Source organism: Oxyura jamaicensis, chromosome 17, assembly GCF_011077185.1.
Source record: "Oxyura jamaicensis isolate SHBP4307 breed ruddy duck chromosome 17, BPBGC_Ojam_1.0, whole genome shotgun sequence".
Taxonomy (NCBI): domain Eukaryota; kingdom Metazoa; phylum Chordata; class Aves; order Anseriformes; family Anatidae; genus Oxyura; species Oxyura jamaicensis.
The window spans coordinates 8,536,572-8,556,835 of NC_048909.1; the positions used below are offsets into that span (position 1 = coordinate 8,536,572).

The following is a 20,264-nucleotide window of genomic DNA, read 5'->3' on the forward strand; positions in this document are numbered from 1 at the left end:
AGGACGAGCAAAGCAGCCCGGTTACGAGAGAGGTGTGAATCCTTCAGGCAGGCTCCGTGTCAGCGACTTCAGGGCCTCGCTGATGAGCCCAGATGGCCTGTCTTGTGCAGAGAATGGGAATGGGAGGAACAGGAGGCAGAGACGATGGCACTGCCTGCTTCAAGTGTGTGACTGATCTCTTCTGGCTGCAAGGGAGAGGAAAAAATAAATTAAAACTCTCCTGCCTGCAGCCAGGCTGACCGCACACCCCCGAGCAAGGAATCAACAGAGCTGAAAGCAATTTCATTGCTCAGCTGGACCTGTATTACTTCTCCTGCTCCGAACAGATGTGCCGGTGACACTCCTACGGATTGCGGCGGCGGAGAGGTGAGCGAGTGCCTGGCAGCGCCCTCCTGCCTGGCCGGCAGCACCGATCCTGCTGCGGGGTGCTGGGGCCACGCCGCCGCTCAGAGCAGGAGCAGGAGGCAGATTTCTGTAGACACAGCTCCTCCATCGAGATCTGGGCAGTAAAACACCAGGGCCATGGCTGCAGGGACGCAGGGAAGGGCTTCTCCCTCCTTCACAGCACAAGGGGATGCGGCAGCTCCGTTCCCACTGTTTGCTTTAATTTTTTTTGCCTACCACTCATGCCTCTGCAGATTGTGCAAGTCACAAGGCAACGCTGATCACATCCCAAACACAACCACGGACGCGTCTCAGCTCTCAATCTGCCTCGCTTGCTGACACCCGGTTCTCTCCTCCTCCCACGAGCTCCTCGCAGCCGGCTCCTTCCCGTGGGCCGCGCGCGGCTGCGAGCTGCTCCCGGCCCCCACGCGCCTGCCCCACAGCCCCGGGCGCTGCCCCCGCTCCTTCCCACCCGTGCTCGTGGCTTTCCTGGGCCTTGGCCAAGCTGGGGACGGGCAGGGAAGCCTGGCCGAGGGTTACAGCCAGCCCTCGCCCTGCAGGATGCAGCCAAGTGATGGGACTGGGTGCGCCTCCGTGAGCTCCCCGGGGCAGTGCCGGGTACGGGTGCAGCATCGCTCCCTCTGCAGGAGCCAAATTTGGGGTAAAGTGCGCTAACCCCATGCTGTTGCCTCACCCCAGGGGTGTGGGATGGGTCAGAGAGGGTTCAGGTTGTTTTCCAAAGGGCTCAGCCCACGGCCAGAGGATTCAACGCCAGGACATTTTAAAAGGGCTGTTTGGTAACGCCATCAGCACTAACCCAGCCAGGGGCAAGCACCTCCCTATACAGCATGGTTTTAACATTGTCCAAAAGGATGGGATTTGAGCTCGTCCAGTGTTCCCTTTGGGCTCTGTTGCCCCAAAGCCCTTCGCAGTGCTCAGTTAATATTTCTCCATCCCCAACAGCTCTAGGGAACGGCAGGGGAATCTGCCCCTGGAGCACCAGGAGGTGACTTTTGCCCACGCTGGGAGCAGGATGAGGACCGGGGCAGGGAAATACTTTGGGCATATTTGCCAAATGCCGCTCCTCCCAGCCTGAAATGGCTCCTGGGAGGTGCCCGCACCCTGCAGAGCAGCCGGGAGGTTTTTGCTCCGTCTGGCTGCTCGGCCAAGGGCGGCCTGCACCGCGCTGGTTTGTTGGAGGAGAGCCCAGGTCAAAGAGCTGCCTGGTTTTGCTGTCCCAGCAGGGGATTTTTATCTTTTTTTTTAACCAGCATGAAAACCCAAAACAGTGGTGATTTTTGGTTTGATCCAAACCTTATTAAACGCAGCATTTTGGCCGCTCAGCCAAGCAGCAGTTGTTCACAAATCCCCAATCAAAGCCTGCTCGCACAAAACGCGTCTCGCATTTGCGAAGCCGTGGGCGAGCGAGCGCCGCTGTGCACCGCAAACCCCAGCCTGTCCCCTCCCCGGCCACCCCAGTGTGACCAGGGTGGTGGCAGCGTCCTGTGGGGGCAGCCCTGTGGACTCATCCTGCTCCACGGGGACCTCGGGGGGGGGGGGAAGGCGATCCCTTTGTGCCGTGCTCCGGTCGGAGGCTTTGAACTCCTGCCAGCAACCCCGTTGTGAATTCGCTGCGAGAGGCTTCAGTTGTTTGCAGCCAAGAGAGTCCGCGAGTGCTAAAAATAGAGAGTGCTCCTTGAAGGTGATCTGAAAAGCTTTCCTAAACGGGAAGATGCCTTTTGAAAAAGCTGGCTTGGAGCTACTGGGCTGGGAGGGTGCTGCAGCCGGCTCTGCACCTGGAGCTCCCGGACGGACGTCACCCCATGGCTCAGGGGGAGGCACTTCGCTCCCAGATCAGCTCAGGAGGGAGGCACGGCATGGCACGGCCCCTCCGATGTGACATCGAGTCCGTGCCGTGATCCCAAGGGATGCCTGCGGTGCCTGGGCGTTATCCAGGCGCATCCCAGGCAGCCTCCAGCCCTCCCAGCAGGTGCCCAGCGCTGCCCCGAGGGGGCCAGCAGAGCTGTAATGACGGGAGCTGGAGAGCACAGGGCGTTTTCTTTTCCCCCCCCAGTCCCCTCAAAGCTCACAGCAACTGCAGCACAAAGGCAAAGAGGTTTCCTTTTGAAACATGTCGCGGCCGCAGCACTTCAGTTTCATTACGGCTTTTCTTCGCGTGGTGGGGAAAGCAGCAATCCCGCTGTACCTCTTTGATCTTGCCCCTTAAAAAGTCCGTTCAGAAGCTCCCAGACCCCTTCTCAGCACCTTTCACCGCGGCTCGTGGCACCTGATGCCTTCATGTCCCAGCCCGTGGCCAAAATCAAAGCGTCGCTGTGGGAAACTGCAAATGGTTCATTAAAAAAAGAAAGGAAGGACTTGGTCTCGGAATGAACCCTCGTGTGTTCTTCAGTGCCCCCGAGCCCCGAGATGCGGGTAACGTGCAAGCTCAACTCCAACTGCTCACTCCCAAGAGGATGCTGGATGAGCTGGAAAAGGACCCGCACCGCATCTGAAACCCCCTAAAGCAAGGCAGGGGTGGGAGCAGCAGGAGGGTGCTGCTGCAAGCACGGAGAGCTGAGCTGAGGACTGCGATGACACAGGACTAAAATACAACTGCAAACCGCTGTCGGTGCTGGGGGGAGAGCTGCGTGTGCTCAGCCTGCGGCCCCAGGAGGAGCAGCCTGTGGTCGCAGAGGTGGCTGTGGCCAGCAGAAAGCCCCGGAAAGCCCCTGAAAGATTCTAGTTCCAGAATATAAGGGAGGTGCCCTCACCTCACAATTGCACAGCTCTCCACCGTATGATATTGAGTTTATTTGTAAGGGTTTCACTCTTCTGGGCGCCACATTGTACCTCTGGGGTTGGATCCTCACGCCAGACACCCAGATACTGAAGGGGGTCATCTTCAAAGCCAGGCAGTCGTGCACCCTGGAGACCTTCAGTCGCGTTTTAATGGTCAGTAACGAACGGGAAGTCCGCCGGATTTGACTCAAAACCACCAAACATTTTCTGTCCCCATGCCTCTGTGCTACGCTTTCTGCCGGATGCGTTTCACAGAGCCAGTGGGTCTCGATAAAAAAAAAATCAAATAAAATACAAATCTGACATGCAACGTTGATTTACTACAACGGAGGCTGCTGAGGCAAGACAGAGAGGAGCCTCCCGTGGCCACGGGAGCTGTGCTGGCTCCTCCGAGAGCTGGAGCCCAGCCCTCCACCGGCCCCCGGTGCCATTTCCCCAGCAGCACCAGCCCTGCTGCTACCGCTCGCACTGCTCGGAGGGTAAATAGAAATGTTCAACATCCAGCGCTGCTGGCTGGCAGCTTTCACAGGCATCTCTATTCCTTCTATTCCTTTTTTTTTTTTTTTTTTTTTTTTTTTTTTTCTAAATTAGATCTTTCTATTATAACTTCGAGGCCTCATGAGTCTCCTTGGCATTTATTAAATAACAACTAAACTCTCCAATTTGCCCTGTTACTACCCGACGCAGTCGTACTCCATCCGATGCGCCCGCCTGCGGTCAGGCTGGAGGGGCTGAACCGAGGGGGGGACGCAGGAGCGGGGCCACCACCGCTGCCCTTGGGACCTGCCGTGCGCTCACAGCACGAGCAAATTCATGCAAGAGGGAAGCAAGGGCTCGAGCCCCACCTGAGCCCTGTTTTGTACCAGAGAGAAGCAGCCCACTCATTTTATTTAAAGCCAATGCCTGCACTGCTTTTTTTTTTTTGGCCAAGTTTCGGACCTCCTGACGCTCGGTGGAGCCTCGTGATATGTGCACCCCAAATACTGGCTGAGCTCAAGGTTCAGACCACGCTCACCCCATACCCTTTCCCGTACACTGCTTCCACCAAAAACTTAAAAGGTCCCAGCATGATTTCACTTTAATTGAATGGTTTCGCCCCGAAACTCAAAGGCACGCTTGGTGAATTCACAACTGCCACCAGCAGAGGAAAAGGCCTGCAGAACCTGAGGCTATCGATTTCCCCCGCGTCCCAGACGTGGCTGTGCCCTTGGCTGGCATCGGATGTGACTCACATCCCAGCGAAACAGCAGCGCAGCCATGCCTGGTGTTCAAACACGGCTCCACGTGAGGACTGTAAATTGGCCTTGAAGCCACAGGTTTCCCGACAACAGGAACATCTGCCAGGTGAGTCCTTTTATTCTTACTCTTTTGTTTTTTAATCTTGTCCTTTTTCTCTCTGGAGGGGAAAAAAAAAAAGGCATCACCTGAACTCTGTTTTCAGCCTCGATAACCCACAGCAGCTTTTGCCTCTAATGTGGCCGGAGCCACCTATAATGAGAGCCTGTTCCTACCCCCTGCAAATGGGATGAGCAGATCCCGGGGTCAGATGTTTCATTCTGAAAACATGAACGCTTCCCTGCCATCCCCGCCGTCCTAACAAGGGGTCCAATTAGCGCTTGTGACTTTGTCATCCATCCACCAGGGACGTGTGGATGGGGACCGCTGCTCTCATTTCCACAAAGATCATGGATCAGGAAGACAAATCACCCCTAATGGGACCTCGGGGAGAGGCTCCGTTTTTATTTCAAGTGAAAGGACGCACACGGAGGCCAACTTGTTCTGCGGGGCCATAAAATGCCACCTCCGCCAGTGACAGCGGTGCTCTCCAGCAGCAGCCAGCCTCCCTTCCCTCCGAGCAACCGCATGTGCACAAGCACATTTGTCAGGCTTCTGGCCATAGCTTTGACTTTAATTTTATTTTTAAAGTGCATTCACATGCAAATTGACTTGGCCTGGGAGGATACGTGAACACAAGAGCCCTTTCTTTCCTTTGGAGTGGCATTAGGAGGAACATGGTGAAAAGAGCAAAGTTTCCTCACCTCCGGGCTGCAATTCTGCAGCTAAGGAAAAGCGTGTTCATTGTTTTCCTCTGCACACAGATGCTGGCTGTGCTGTTTTCAGCAGTTTCGTTCAAGCGAGCCATTTCAGAATATAAAAGCTTATTGCATAGCCAGGAAAAAAAATAAGAAATAAATAAATAAATAAATAAACAGCTGTTTTATTTATTGTAAGAGCAGGAGATAAATTAAGCTGAGTCTATAAACGTGCATGACCGTTTGAAACATGGTCCCGTCCCATGTCCTGAATAAAAGCAGGATCAGACCTGGTCTGGTAGGTAAGGGACTCCTGGAAAAAAAAATAATAATAATTAAAAAAAAAAAAAAAAAAAAGAGAATGTGAGATTGGAGTGCAGGAAAAAGCACAATTCCTTCTGCCTCAGGCTGAAAATCTGCATGCTCCCCAAAAGAAGCACCTTCAGGGTGAAAGCAGATAGAAAACCTTCCACAGCACGTGGCATACGTCAGCCCCAAATCTTGTGATGTATTGCTGCAGATTGAGCACAAAAACATCCGAAACATCCGAAAAGCCTTGCAGCAAAGAGCAACACCTCTTTCTGTAAGGACAGAATGGATTCACCTTGGAGCTGAGCTAAACTCTTGTTGATGTGTAACACTACATCAGGAAACTGCCCCGTAACTCCGAGTTAAACTTCTGAGTTGCAGGGCTGCGATGTCAAAGCTGCAGCAGAAATGGCAGCGGCAGCCGCTGGAGAGCGACACGGAAAATGATTGTGTGACACACCTATGAAGGGCAATGGGCCCTGATGTCTGCCACGTTCTTGTGCATCGGGAGGAATTCCTCTTACTGCAGAGGAGCCCGGTGGGATGTGAGCACAGCGTCTGGTCTGCACAGCCACGAGCTGCCACCCTCTTCGTCCTGGGACTGTTTGTACCTGCTGTTCCCCACTGCTGTTCGCTTGATGTTTCATCACCTGAGCATTTTCCCTGTGATTTCAGCAACACCCAGCCAAAAGATGACAGGTTCACCTGTACCATCACAGGTATTCAAGCACCATGACTATAAAATACACTGGCAAAGGGGGAACAGGCAGCACCTGGGGTTAAGGTGCCAATTTTTCTGTTTAACAGATAGTAAGAATGGACGTGCTTGTGAAGACGTAGAAGCCAAGAGCTATGAGTGATCCTGCAGTTTTTGGTGAAGGAGCAGGCTGAAATGGGTGTCCTAAGGGAAGATTCTGGTGCTTTGGGATCCGTAATGCTGTCGGCACGGACGTGGCACTGCAGTGAGGGAACCATCACAGGTGGTTCTGCTGTAACCCCAGAAAGCACAGGGGTTTTCCAGTGGGTAACCGGTACTTGCAGCAAAAGGTTTCTGGCAAGAAACAAATAAAACAGGCTTTGGCTCTTATAACCGGTTATGAGCGTTACATCCCAAACTTTAGGTTTGGGACAGCAAGTGGCGTGCTTCGCTGATGTTTTAAGTCTTTCCTCCCTCTGCCGGTTCCCTTTGCGCCCCGAAGGAAGCGCTGCGAGTTCTCCTCATGCTGCGGGCAGCCCTTTGCAGCCCATGGACACACACACACACACACCCCACACGCGTGTTTTCATCCTCAGGGGCCACACCACGCGTGTTTCCAGCGCACTGGCCGAGGTACGAGGCCCTCACCTCGCTCTGTCCCCACCGTGCGGCTGCAGCAGGCCCCGGCCCCACCAGAACCGGCCGCCCCCTTCGCCTCCTCCCCCCGCAGCGGACCCATGACGAGGGCTCCAGCCTCCTTCCTGCGGGCCCGGCCGTGCCTCCCTTTGTGCCCCGGCGGCGGGGCCGACCCGACCCGACCCGGTGCTGCCCGCTGCTACCCGGCCGCTCCCCCCTCCCCGGTCCCCGCCGTCCCCTCAGCGAGCACCGGCGGCCTCCGAGGGCCCGGTCCGGCCGCCCCCGCCTACCCCGGCGGAGCCCTGCGGCGCATGCCTCCCTCTCCCCGGGGGCAGGGAAGGAAGCGCCGCCCGCCCCTGCACCAAGCTCGGCGGGCAGCGGCCGCTCGGAGCTGGGGAACGGGGCACAACGGAGCGGCTGCGACCCACCCGGGGAAGGCGCCGGGACGCCGCTGCCCGTTCCCTCGTCCCCGCCTCGGTCACCCCCGCGGCGGCAGCAGGTGAGGGCCGGGGGTCGGGCGGAGGAGGAGGAGGAGAAGGAGGCGGAGGGGCCGAAGCCGAGGCCGAGCCCGGCTGAGGGCGGCGGAAGGCGGGAAGGGGGAGCCATGGCGGCGCCGCTCGGCCCGGCCCTGCCGCGGGCACGGCGAGGGAGGGACGGGGCGCCCAGCGCAGGCGGCCCCGCTGGCTCCGGGGGGGTGGCCGTTGGTGTCCCCTGGCTGCTAATGGAGGGGTCCCCAAGCCCCTGTGGGTGCCCTCGCGGTGTGGGGCTTCTTCATGGCTTCTTCATGTCCACTCCTGTTCTTCTGGAGGGTGGCCGGAGTGGGGGGGGGTGGCTCCTCACGTCCTGCCCTGGGTGCTCCCCCCCCCCCCCGGTGGGTGTCGCGGTGGGTGGGTGTCCCCTCGTGTCCCCTCACACCCTGTGTGGGTGTCCCTGTGCGTTTCCTCACAGACAGTATTCGGGATGTCCCCTCACGCTCTGGGTGCCCCCCAGGTGGGTGTCCCCTCACACAGCAGCCCCTGTGGGTGTCCCGGTGGGTGGGTGTCCCCTCGTGTCCCCTCACACCCTCTGTGGGTATCCCTGTGCATCCCCTCACACACAGTCTCCAGGACATCTTCTCACAACCTCCGTGGGTGTCCCTCAAAGCCACCCCACGGTGGGCAGGACCCCCCCCACGACCCCCAGTTGTCCCCTCCATGGGTGCGGAGCCCCCCAGGAGGCAGTGGTCACTGGGCTGGTGACGGGCCCGCTGCCATCTCCTCGCTTCCCCCTTGCACCATCCTTCCCCTTCTCCTGCCCCAGGAGGGGAAACTGAGGCACAGAGTTGGGGGATGCGGAGAAATTATGAGGGATGTGACACCCTGGGTTGGGGGGCTTTGGGCAGCCTGGGCTGGTGGGGTCATGCCCATGGCAGGGGGTGGCTCTGAGGGCTGTCCCAGCCCAAACCGGGCTGCGATTCCATGAGTTGTGCCTGAGAGAGGGTTTTCAGCTGTGTGAGGAAGGAGCAGCAAGGTTGTCCCCATCAGCCGTGGCTGGGGAGCAGCAAAATTGTCCCCATCAGCCGTGGCTGAGGTTCAGCTTCCCTTCCTAGCCCCAAGCATCATGGTGCATTACCTGTAGCCACAATACCCATCATGTTTTCCCTCCAAAGGCGGTCATATTTCAGCAGTAGAGGTGGTAGATAAATACAGGTGTTATTAACACACGTCCCTTTGATTTACCAGCGCGCAGTTGAGTTTCAGCAGCTGCCGCTAGGATGTTGGCCATGGCCCGAAGGGGTGCTGTGAAAGTTAGACTGAGTCCTGTGTAATGTTTGTAGTGCCACAGCCACAGTGTGGGATAATGAAGACATCTGCCCCTTCTCTGGAAACTGTGGAAGTAGGTTAATAGGAAATATACTTTTTTTTCTTTTTTCTTTTTTTTTTTTTTATGAAGCTGGAATCTTAAGTATGTTAATTGCTTTTCTTCAGGATAATTAGGTATTCTAATTTCTGACCGTTTGAACCTTTGCTGCTTATTAGAAGGAAAACCGTTTTTAATTTATCGTTGCCCCAGTGGATGTGTTGGAGACTGTTTTAGAAATTTTGTGTTCATTCACATTTTTCTAAAAGTTTCAGTTGTGACCTGCGTCACAGCAGGCTTCTCAGCTGCTTCTGTGAGACGCTTCCCAGGGTAGCTCATGGCTTTGTATGAGAAAGGCTGGGAGGACTCGGATTTTGTTGGTGAATGTAGAGCAGAAATAAGTCTAAACTATCTTCAGTTGACTGAAAAGGTGGAATTTAAACAGCGTGTCATGTTGCTCCAAGTACCAGCCATCAAGCAAGGATGTTCTTGATCGCTACACTTAACATTTTAATTCTGCAAGATTGATGTTTTGAAACTAATTAACACTGAGGAATAGAAAACCAGCAATGGGTGTCCAGAGCCAAAGGTTTGGGTTAAAATGCGTTAAGATGCTGAGATGTTCTTCAGCAGAAAATCAGCAAGTGAAAAGGCAAAACATTATCAGCTGTGTTTTCAGAGCTAAGCACCCTGTGGACATTGTGTAAGGCATGTTCAGGGTGACTCTGCCTCGGTCAGTAAGATTTCAAGAATATTCTAGTCTCCCAACAAGACGGCAATAAAACTGATCCCTGAGCACGGGTCCCAGAATACTTTTGACACAAGCATTTGTCATGTTGTACTACAATCTGTGTTGGAGCGCTGTGCTCTTTTTTGAAGTGATAAAGCGTTGTCATCCATGGTTGTCTGTTATCTTTTTCTTAGTAGCAAATACATTTATAAGTTTTAAGGAGTTATAACCATAGTCATTCCTTAAATTATTAGTTAAAATATTAAGAATAATAGTTTAAAATATTATTAATTGTTATTTAATCTGTTAAATTCTCTAAAATATTTATTGTCACTGATTAATTTGAAACCAAAGCTAGAAAGTAATGGACAAGAGTAAAGCTGGAGAGAACTTGGAGGTATAAGCACATCTCTAGGCTGGTAAGAGTGCTGTGCCACGTTGCGATTGGAACTGGCTGAGTTTGCAGGGGAGGCAGCGCATCGGGCTTGTAGAAGACCACTACTGCAGTATTTTATCTTAATGGGGGCTGCTGTATGCCTTGTGGCAGCCAGGTATTGTTTTCATCCCACCAAACGATGCTTCAGGTGAAACCTTCTGCCCTTGAGGGACCATGTGGAAGTTCTGTTTGGGGTGTCAGTCGTTCTCTGGACGACTATTTTCACTGTCCCACTAAACAGGCCTCACTCTGTTTGGGGTTTATAATGTAATACTGCTCTTGCAAATTCCTGAAGATTTGTGTCTACCAAAAGGTTTCATCCTGCAGTGAGGTCAGAATGGTTGCTGTCTCGGGGTTCTTATGGTATAGCATGTTTTAGGAAGAAATAGATTCCCTTTCCTTCTCCCTGAGCTGCCCAAGTTCATCTGCTGTATGTGTTTAATACCCAGCCAGAGCTAATAAAAGCTGTCCTGAGTTTACAGTTTCTACTACCAAGTATTATTACGTATCTAACTTCTGAAAAGTTCCATGTAATAAAATATTTTCTTCTTTTTTATCATAGGATGGAAAGGAGACCGGTCTGAAAAACGCCTCCTTCGTGGATTTTGCTGTTGCCTGCTAGAATGTTCCTTATGAATGCTTCTACCTTGGTAGCTCTTCAAACACAATGGGAGTCCTTTGGGCCGGCAAGGAATTGTAGATACCCCGTTTGCTTCTCCGAATCCGAAGGGAACGTCACTAGAACCTCTGTAAGCACAAAAGTTCAGATGATCATCAACAGCCTGCAAAGTCAAGAGTCTCCCCTGGGTATGAACAATGAGTATGATTGTGTTATGCAGAAGAAACAAAAGGGAGAAAAGGGCACCAGTAATAGGGTCGCATCCAGCACCACATTGCTGCGGAAACATCCTAAATATACTGAGCGTGGTTGCCCTGCTGGTTCGGACGACACTGAAGTGGAAGTGAATGTGGGATTTGAGACTCTCTTGCTTGATTCTGACAGTGACGATTCTGTTGACCGAGGTATAGAAGAAGCCATTCAAGAGTACTTAAAAGCAAAAAGCAAGAATGACCAGTCGTTACAGAGGAATGCAGAGTGCTCTGAAAATATAAGCAGAGACAAAAGGTTTAAGAGACAATTCTCCCAGAACAAAATGTCTAGTGACCTGCTACCTGTGAAATTTAAAGCAGAGATGCTCTCTGAAGAGTACCTTTCTGACCAGCTGGGACTTGGTAAAAGGCTACAGCCGGCTTCCCCTCAAAGCATCAGCAGTGATGATTCCTTTGAACAAAGCATACAAGCAGAAATAGTGCAGTTCTTGAATGAGAAAAAGCAGCAAGAAATTAGCAAGTGTGTAATCGGGGAAGATAAAAAGGATTCCCAGGTGAGATCTGTCCTAAAAAGCAACAAACAACCAACAGACAAAACAAACTGTGGTGCTATGAAGCAAGATTGTAATGCGCTCCTCTTGAGACACCATCCCAAGCTACGGAAAACCAGCACGCAGTCCAAGTGTCTGAAGGCTAAAATCCAGGAAGAGCCCGGTGATTTCAACCAAGTGAACCGAGCCTATCTAGAAATGGCCACTGCCAGCCAGCCCTGGTTAATGCAGCAAAATAAAGGAAGTGGAGCTAATTACTGGGAAACCAGGGGAGCACTTCTGAACGACAGCATGCACGCCTCTGACTCGAGTAGCGATGATGGTATTGAAGAAGCCATTCAGCTTTATCAGCTAGAGAAGATCAGGAAGGAGGCAGCTCACCCAACAGGCTCTGTCCTTTTGCAAAGGGAACAATTTGACGCAAAGGGGATAGCCGACATTTCTGCAAGCCTGACAATTAGCTCAACAAAAAGTGCCTCACCAGACCTCCATAAAAACCCTATAAGCAACAAAAGAAAAGAGATTAATTCAAAGTCAACAGAGTTAGAAAGCACCAGCAATGAATTTAACAAGCTGTTTAAACCACTGAAAAAAGCCAGACACTTTGTACCTCCGGAAAACAAGATTGCTGCTTGTGAGCTCACACTGCAGGCCTCTTGCAGGGCAGACACATCTGCAGAACTCATGTGTGCAGAAGCTATCCTTGATATTTCCAAAACAATCATGCCATCCCAAATGGGAAGTGACAACAGATCCCTCACTACGGACTCCTTCTTTTCTCCCCAGCTTCTCTCATCCTCCCATTGTGAAAGTGACAACAGCCTCGTGGATAGTGATGATAGCATAGAGCAAGAAATCAGGGCTTTTTTGGCTCTGAAAGCTCAGTCGGAAAGCCTCGTAACAAAGCCTCCCCGCCTGTCACGCTCGATCCAGATGCCTTTGCCATCTGATCAGAACAGCCTCACTGGTACTCTTGAGCCTTCTCTTCCCAAAACACTGAAGCTATCACTGAGTCGTAAAAGGAGACTTAAAAGGGAAGGCAGAATAGCGAAACAAGATGCATCAAAAGCACCTGAACAGCTGGGAACGGGATTTTTCCAGCCGGATACCTATTCAAAATCTCCTCTGCTCCACCAGGGGTGTGCCCTGAGCAGCCCTGAAGAACTCTGTGATGCTCGGAGGCTCGACAGCAGCGAGACTACCCAGCAGCAGCTGATGTCTTCTGAGTTGGGGGGATCCGTTGACAAATGCGTGGCCTTGGATTCTGTAAATCCTTTTTTGCAGGTTCAGAGTGGTGCGAGAAAGCTCATGAAAAATACCATCCAAACTCAAGAGAGAGACGGTTCGGCCGATGAGAGCAGTTCTCTGGATAGCGATGAGGACCTTGATAGCGCTATCAAGGACCTTTTACGGTCTAAAAGAAAATTAAAGAAGAAATCTAAGGAGCAGAAATCTCAATGCAAGAAGAGAGTCAGGTTTACCGAGACAGACACTCAGCTGCTGGATGAATTTAGCAGCCTCCAACAAAATGAGTGGAAATGCAAAAATCGTGTGCTACTGAAAAGTTGCCTCTCAAGGTCTAGAAAAGCTGTGAAAGAGAATGCAATCAGAAATCCTCCAGACAGCATAAATGTCAAACTTTCAAATGAAAGGCCAGAAACCATTAAGAACTTAGAGTTTGATTTACAGCTTAAAAAAGGATATAAACCTGAACCAATTTCAAACCAGAACAACCTGCGGCTAGCTAAGAATCAAAAATGTACTTTCAGAGCTGCAGCAGACGCTGACGATAGCAGTTCAGTGGACAGCGACGACAGCATTGAACAAGAAATTAGGAAATTTTTGGCAGAAAAGGCTAAAGACTCTGCGAGCAATTCAGAGATGCAAAAGGACGATGCAACTCTAGACCTATTGAGGGTGACCAAACAGACTGCTAATAAAGGAAAAGCAAAGCAACAGCCAGTTGAAAATGAGGTTGGCCTCTTGCTGGGTCAGAGTAGAAAGACTAAAGTGTCCCAGCAAGCCAACGAGCTGAAGAACTCTCAGAGAACGGAAGGGAAAAGTGCAATGTTACTTGACAGTGAGAAAGCTGCTCCCTCGGCGGAGAATGTTTATCTTCATACTACTGGTCAGTCAAAAGCTAAACAAGGAACGGGGGGGGTTAAAGGTGGTGCTGCTGGTGAGTTACCTGGAAATGCAACAGGTAAAAAGGACGTCCCTAAAGCAGAACCTGTGCAGAAAACACTTCCAGCTAAAACCAGCAAAAGTGAAGGTTGTAAAGTGCGAAAAGTAGCTAATGCAAAATCTCGATCTAAAAGAAAGAACACCTTTCACTTAAAAATTTCGAGTAAATTTATCGCGGGTCTCAAGTACGCTCGGGAAAGGAAGAAATCCATGCTTTTGATGAAAAAGCAGAAAGCAGAGCAGGCGCTCAGCCAGAGCAGCGCATTAGGAAAGGAGGTAGATTCCCAGGATGCAGACGTACTTAAGCAGGGAAGAGAAGCCTCCCAGCCAAGAGGTGAATTTAGTGGGGAGAATAAGGCAGCAATAAAAGAATCCAGTTCTTCTCAGCAGCTCGCTGTGGAAGCGTCAGGTCCCCGTGTAGCAGAAACCTGTGAAAGACTGGAGGCTGCTCCTTTGTATAGCACAGAGGAAGCAGAGGGTTGCCAAAAGGTGGCCGCTGCAGGAGACTACTCAGATTCACATTTGAATCTCCCCTCGCAGGAACAGAGCGTGGCAGCAGTAACAGTAGATAAGGTTTGCAGAGGAACATCGAAAGCTGAGAACACAGAGATACGTATGAAGGAAGGAGATATCCACAAAGACAGCTGGACGGGTTTGAATTTAGGTCCCCCTCTCCCACAGCACAGTATGGCAGCAGTAAAAGCTGATAAAGTTAGTGGAGAGACGTGCCAGGAGAGTATACAAGTGTGCAGTAATGGAGAGAATAACCAGCAGGACAGCGTGTCAGACCCAGGGTCAGGTTGCCCACTGCAGGAACTAACTGTGACAGCAGTAGCAGCGGATAAAACTAGTGGAGGAGCAGGTGTGGATAACAGTGTGCACGCGTGCATTAAGAAGGAAGAAGTTCTCCACCAGGACAGTGACAGGCAGGAAGAAATTCAGGTATCCAGATCCAGTTTGGAAGGAAAACTGCCTGCCCTGCAGAATAGGGAAGCTGATTGTAAACCGGACCAAGGGCAGGAAGTTCTAGACAAAAACTGTGCAAAATTTACTGACGTACCCGCAGGGGACTGCCCAGATTCCCTCTTGAAAATAAAGGTTTCAAATATGTAAGTACACTTTTTTTTTTCCCCCGCAGTAACAGTATTTTTAGAAAATAACTGTTGTTACAATTATCTTGATAAAACTTGAGACAGGAAAGGAGAGATGGTGGGAGAGGCTGATACATGTATGTCATATACACACTAATGTGAAAAAGGCATCTATTTAGCAGGGATATCACGGATAAACATACTTAGGTTTTGTAGAATTTTGTAAATTATTTAAAGCGCTCCAAGGAAATATTTTTTATAATGACTTTTAGGGCTTACGTTACTACAGGATACTGTAGTTACTGTAGATAAGATGATACTGGCTGATCATGCTTTAAATTATGAGGCCTCTAATCATATATTAAGAGGAAACCTGTTTGCGCGCAGAACATACTTGGCAGTCTGTTGAGAGATCCTAGGAAAACACAGCATTTAATACGAGTGCTGTGCTTCGGAAGCAGACTCTGACATTTGTTTACATTCGAGTTGCCTTAGGACAATCCTTTGTAGTGGTTTTACGCGCGGGTCTCAGCTCTCCCACCCCGAGGACTGTTGGGTGAGCTCGCTGAGCAGGATTCCGGCGGCGTCGGTGCAGCTGTGGGTGCGGAGATCCATCCGTGAAGATCCAAACGCAGATCCAGGTAAACAAAGTGGGTCAGTCCGTCCACACGGCCTGTGTAAGGCGATCTCAGCAGCTGCTGGAAGTACCTTCTGAATGCTGAAAGCCTCCTGCTAGCGGGTGATTCAAAGCACAATTGAAGTTGGAAGAAAGTGAAGGAGCCTGTCTACTTAGACAACACGATTTCTGTGGATTTCACTACTTACGTACTCGTGGGCCTGCAAGGCTGAAACCATTTCCTCGTTGCTCTCGAGTCCAGTTCGGATGCCCTGCAGTTACCCAGAGATGGGGTTTGATTTTTTCCGAATGAACTTTCTTCGATCGAGTGCCCTTACTTTCCTTTTTCAAAAGTGGTTTCTAAAATGTTACATTTCTGTGAACTTTTTTCATTTACAATTTTTGTGCAATAGAGCAAAGCTAGGTTTGCTGTAGGAAGTTCCTAACGTAAACGCCAAGGATATTTTCAGCACTGTTCTTTCATACTGATAGAGCTCTCTCTGCCTCTCTTTCCAGCACCCGGAATAAAGCAATTTTTCACTACTGTCTTTTTATTTGTACTGACTTTAAATGGCATGGAAGTAGCGCGTTCATATCACAGTGTCCCCACACCGGTTTCACTGAAAAATCCGAAAGGGGTGAATTTAAGCTGTTGGCTGGTTCTTTCATTTTCGTTTGTGTGTAGGGAAGTCCTTTGAGTAGTTCGTTCTTGCATCTTGTCCTGTGAATTGATTCAATATTCTCCAGTCTCCTGCAGAAGTTCTCTCAGCCAAGCTACCATTTAGTGTCACTTGGTCTCTTAATCACTTCAGCAGTCTTCCTGGAGGCTGGCCTTAACGTCGCAAAACGGAGCAAAAGCAGTCAAGAATGGATCCAGTATCGCTTGGTATCCCCAGGTGTGATCGCATTTGCAGCATATTGGCAAACTGCATAGAGTAGAGGAAGTAACCGTGGCATGTAGAGAAATCAAGACCATCCTTTGTGTGTTTGTACTGTTGTGCAGCTACATTTTAAACACGTCTGTAGTGGTCACTTGACATTTCTTACTGTCTGGCCACCTTTTTGTAGTCCTTGGGCTGGTTGGTTGGCTTAGGAGATCAGTATGCTAAGGTCATTTCATTTTTGTGGTAGGATACCTTGCAAAAGTGTTTTTTACTTAGCTCACGTGCCTGCACTAAGTCTACACGGGCACATATTTTTGTCTGCCTTGAATCGGCTGCAGGATTTAGGCCTTTTGTTTGGAATAGGTAAATAGGCTGGTATTTTAAAATAGAAGTTTTCAGAGTACCTTGCTTTCAAAGGATTAAACTGTGCTTAATAGAGATGATGGAAGCACTATGTACTGTTTGTATGAAATAAGCTGGATGTTTCTCCTCAAAATTTTCAGTAAATCACCATTTAAGATTGAAAAGGTGTCTTGTGCCAATGTGTCTGTGTGCTCAATACTACTCGTGAACTGATTCACTTCCAGTTAAGATGCAATTCCCATTACCTTGTGCTTTAAATAAAAGCTAATTTCAAACAGCACTTTTTTAAAATAATGATAAACTTGATTTGTATATAGGAAATGGTGTACATTGATAAGTTTATAATGTTTAATAAATGGGGTTCTGACCGTGGACCGTGAAACCAGAGTGCTCCTATGGTTTGTTCTCATCATCACTAGTGAGTAGTGTTTTTGTGTCAGTTTTTCCCTCCTGTCCTTAGTCCAAAGGCGCAAGTAACTTCTGCCAGTAACACTCAAGTGAAGGATGTCTCCTGCAAAGTCAGTCACGGCATTTGCGTCAGCTGAGCCTGGGAACAGGATCTCAGTTCATCTGCTCTCACTTCTTGCATCCTGCTGTCCTCAGCCACCAGCAACCCATTACCGTAATCCCTGCGACAATAGCCTGTGCTTTCCTCGGGACTGTGAGGCAGAATCCACACCCTAAAAGATGTGACTGTCTAAAGGAATGTTCTTAAAAATGTGGAAGGAGAACGTACAAAATACGTAAGGTGTAAAGGAACAAAAGTGCATATTCTTGGAGGTGAGAACGGTGCTTGCAATCCTAGCAAAGCCCTCAGCAGTTTTGTTTTCTGGCACTTATGGTGAAGAAGTGGAGTCTTTATGCTCGCCGCTCTCGGTTAGCAGCACGAGGGGTTCCTCCCTCCCTCGGAGGTGTTGTTTAGCAGGTGAGACCTGACCTCAGGTGGAAAGCACTCCGTGTGCAACTGCATCCTTGTAGCACAGCTGCAGCCTCCAGAACTGGAATGAGATCCTTCCTGCTGTAGCAGTGAGTCCAGGAGCCCCTGGTGGTGTGGGGAGAGGATGAGTGTGCTTTCACGCTCCCCTGGGGGATGTTGCAACGCCCAGCCCTGGAGTTCTCCTGGGAGGCAGGAGACTGAGCTCGTCTGCGGGCTGGGAGGGAAAATATTGCATGGGGCTGAGTCTCGATAGATGCGGTACTGAAATGGATGAGCTTTGTTTTTCTTTCCTATTGATACTGGTAACAGGCAGCCAACTGCAGAGCAGGCGGAGGCCATGTGCCCCCCCGACCCTTTTTTGGCATTTGGTTGAGAGCCCAGAACAAGCCTCCTCCTCCTGTGATTTCAGCCCTCCCAGGGAATTAATTTCAACCTTTATCTATGGCAGCATGCACTCGGAGCCATGAACTCAGCTTTAATCAATAAAGTAAGGAAGTTACTTTTTAAATGACTGCTGGTTTTGTTTTTTAATGCATAATTATTCTTTCATTCAAAGCATAAATCTAATTTGGATATCAATTTACCAAACCACTTATTACTACTGGTCACTTACAGCACCCCAAATGCAGTACCAGAGTTCTCAGATAAACCTGTGCTCGTTCAGCACTTTGAAAATGAGTACAGTGTTTTATTTTTATCACAGCAGCTATCTTTGTGCTCCGGGAAAAGCAATCTTCAAGGATCCTCGGGGGACCAAGAGGACTACCTTCATTTTGTATAAGCAGTTCTTGGCTGCTATTTTGGGAACGCGTTTGGATGTGTAGCTGCTTTTAAAAAGGGAAGAAACAGACCACCTCTGCCACCGTTCCCTTTATTAGTGTAAATGTTGGTTGGTTGGTTGAAGTTTTTCAGACCTCTAAGAACTGCAGCTTGCCCTGGTTTGAGAGCACAGCCTCGGGTGATGTTAGCTGCAAATCTGGAAACCTTGTTTTCGAAATAAAAAGCAGAAAGAGACTTTCAGGTAGATTCTCTGTGGTAAAATGTGTCGCTGTCATCTTTAGAATGGTATTTTCAATTTGTACAGGTACTGCTAAAACAAATATAAGTGTATTGGGCCTCTGAACACCTCAACAAACGGGTCAGTATATCTAAAGCCCACAAAAGCAGGGAAATGTGAGAAAGTAAAAACAGGGAACTTATGTCTTTGACCTACGTAAGGTAAGCAAACTTGAGTGCTTAAGTGAGGACACAGCAGAATCCAGAGAAATGGAGCATGCAGAAGGGATGAGGAGCTGCAGACTTGTGTAGCCTTGAGCAGATCCACGTGCAGAGGCACATCTCGGGGCTGGCTGCAGCTGAAGCCTGCACAGTGCTCCCTTCTCAGCAGACCTCGGAGGAAGTGAGTTGGGCAACTTTAACCCCTCCGCCTGTTTTGGGATGCAGGTTATATGAGGGTGATGCGAGGTACACAGGGTGCAGTTTCAGTTCAGGAACAAAAAGGGGAGTAATTAAGGCAAGGAAGAAAAGAGGTGGGTGTTTCCAGATCAGCTATGGAAAGAGGTGGAAAACAGGTGACAAAAGCCACTAAATTTATACTTCCAAGAGGTAGTTTAATCCGTAAATTATTCCACCTGCGGAAAAATCTGCGGATCAAAAGATGTTTAAAATTGTCACAACTGTTTGTATTAATTCTGCCCTTCATTTTTCATTTCAGGAGAAGAAAGGGAAGTTATGAGAAACCTGAGGCATTGTCTAGAGTCTAACAGAGGAGTAGCAGTGAGTGCTAGAGGGTTGCTTATTTATTTTCATGTGTTAAATGTTAAAAAAGTTAACTTTTCGGGCCCATTTTTGTGTTTAGTATGTTTACTTGTTCAAATCTGTTGAAGTCTTTTCAGCTATTGTCTTTGAGATACCCAAATTAATTGCAGTGTATGACTGGAATTGTTTGATAGCCTTGACTGAAATCTTGCTGGTGGATTCTTTGAATCTTTGAATGTTTAAAAAAAAGGACAGGCTCGGTGACATGCTGTTAGGTTTTGAACTTCATATTCTTGGACTTCTGATTTTTACTTAGTCACTTTAGCTAAACAAATAGTTTGCCTTACTGTTACCTTACAAATACGTTTAGATTTATCATCTTGTCGTGCTTCCTAAATGGTTTATAAGACTATATAAAAATGCCACAAATAGTTGTAACAAATGAAGAACATCTTTGCTGTGGTATCGGCACATAATATTATACTGATTTCATTTTTTTGGCTATCAGCTGGAGTAGCATTAAGCTCCTTTTTTATATATACTATCACTACGTTTAACTGGTAAGGTCAGAGATTCTCATCCGTAAACAGGCTTGTTTCTCTTCAAAAGTAGTTTTTAAGTAAAATATGACACAGTGTTCCTTTTAGTGCAGCTACTGGATAAGTGATGCAGTTTCTCTGTCTAACTACAGTTGTTACAACAAAACTTAGGGAGTTTTTTTTTCTTGGGATTAGTTGTTGTTTTTTTTTCCTCAGGAATTTCTTAAGGCATTGTAGTTTTGAGAGATGAGACAGATGAACATGCTGTCTGCGAGAAACCATTGAACATCCAAAGGCTTAAAGATACCTCTGCAAAACATGCATTTTGGTTATTTAAATAGCACAGAAATGTTGTTTAAAAAATCTTATTTATTAATGATATATGAGCCAAGAGTTTAACGGATCTTTAGTTAGAGAGAAAAGGTTAAGGGAATGCATATTTCTGTAGTGTATGTCGTTCTACTATTTTAAGTATGTGCTGCCTATAAATTAAATAGAACGTTTCAGGAGCTATTTAAATGTCATTTAGTCACATTCAATATTTACAAACTAAGGTGTTATTTCTAGTAAAATTCATTCCATAAGTTAGTGATTTTCATCTCGCACCAAAGTTGCTGTGTGTGTTTTTCCTACCAAACTACTGAATT

General features: G+C 49.0%; 1 protein-coding gene and 2 long non-coding RNA genes across 4 annotated transcripts; 2 read left to right on the forward strand and 1 right to left on the reverse strand.

Moving 5' to 3' along the window:
* The first annotated feature begins 4,117 nt into the window (after window positions 1-4,117).
* On the forward strand, window positions 4,118-5,357 carry LOC118175408. Its single transcript, XR_004754961.1, has 2 exons — window positions 4,118-4,527; window positions 4,826-5,357. It is a non-coding gene; the product is annotated as an uncharacterized LOC118175408 (long non-coding RNA).
* A 945-nt stretch (window positions 5,358-6,302) lies between these two features.
* LOC118175409 lies at window positions 6,303-7,048 on the reverse strand. Its single transcript, XR_004754962.1, has 2 exons — window positions 6,922-7,048; window positions 6,303-6,576 (listed from the first exon to the last, which is right to left on the reverse strand). It is a non-coding gene; the product is annotated as an uncharacterized LOC118175409 (long non-coding RNA).
* A 42-nt stretch (window positions 7,049-7,090) lies between these two features.
* On the forward strand, window positions 7,091-16,765 carry PPP1R26 (protein phosphatase 1 regulatory subunit 26). Of its 2 annotated transcripts, XM_035341649.1 has the most exons (3): window positions 7,091-7,357; window positions 8,580-8,733; window positions 10,426-16,765. In XM_035341649.1, exon 3 carries the CDS (start codon window positions 10,487-10,489, stop codon window positions 14,540-14,542), a length of 4,056 nt encoding a protein of 1,351 aa, XP_035197540.1. In that variant the 5' UTR covers window positions 7,091-7,357; window positions 8,580-8,733; window positions 10,426-10,486; the 3' UTR covers window positions 14,543-16,765. The 2 variants fall into 2 exon arrangements, with proteins under 2 accessions (XP_035197540.1, XP_035197541.1); XM_035341650.1 differs by lacking the exon at window positions 8,580-8,733.
* The last annotated feature ends 3,499 nt before the right edge of the window (window positions 16,766-20,264 follow it).

What these genes read in the sequence shown, in the direction of transcription:
- PPP1R26 (XM_035341649.1), top strand. Translation starts at nt 10,487, where the DNA reads ATGTTCCTTATGAATGCTTCTACCTTGGTAGCTCTTCAAACACAATGG.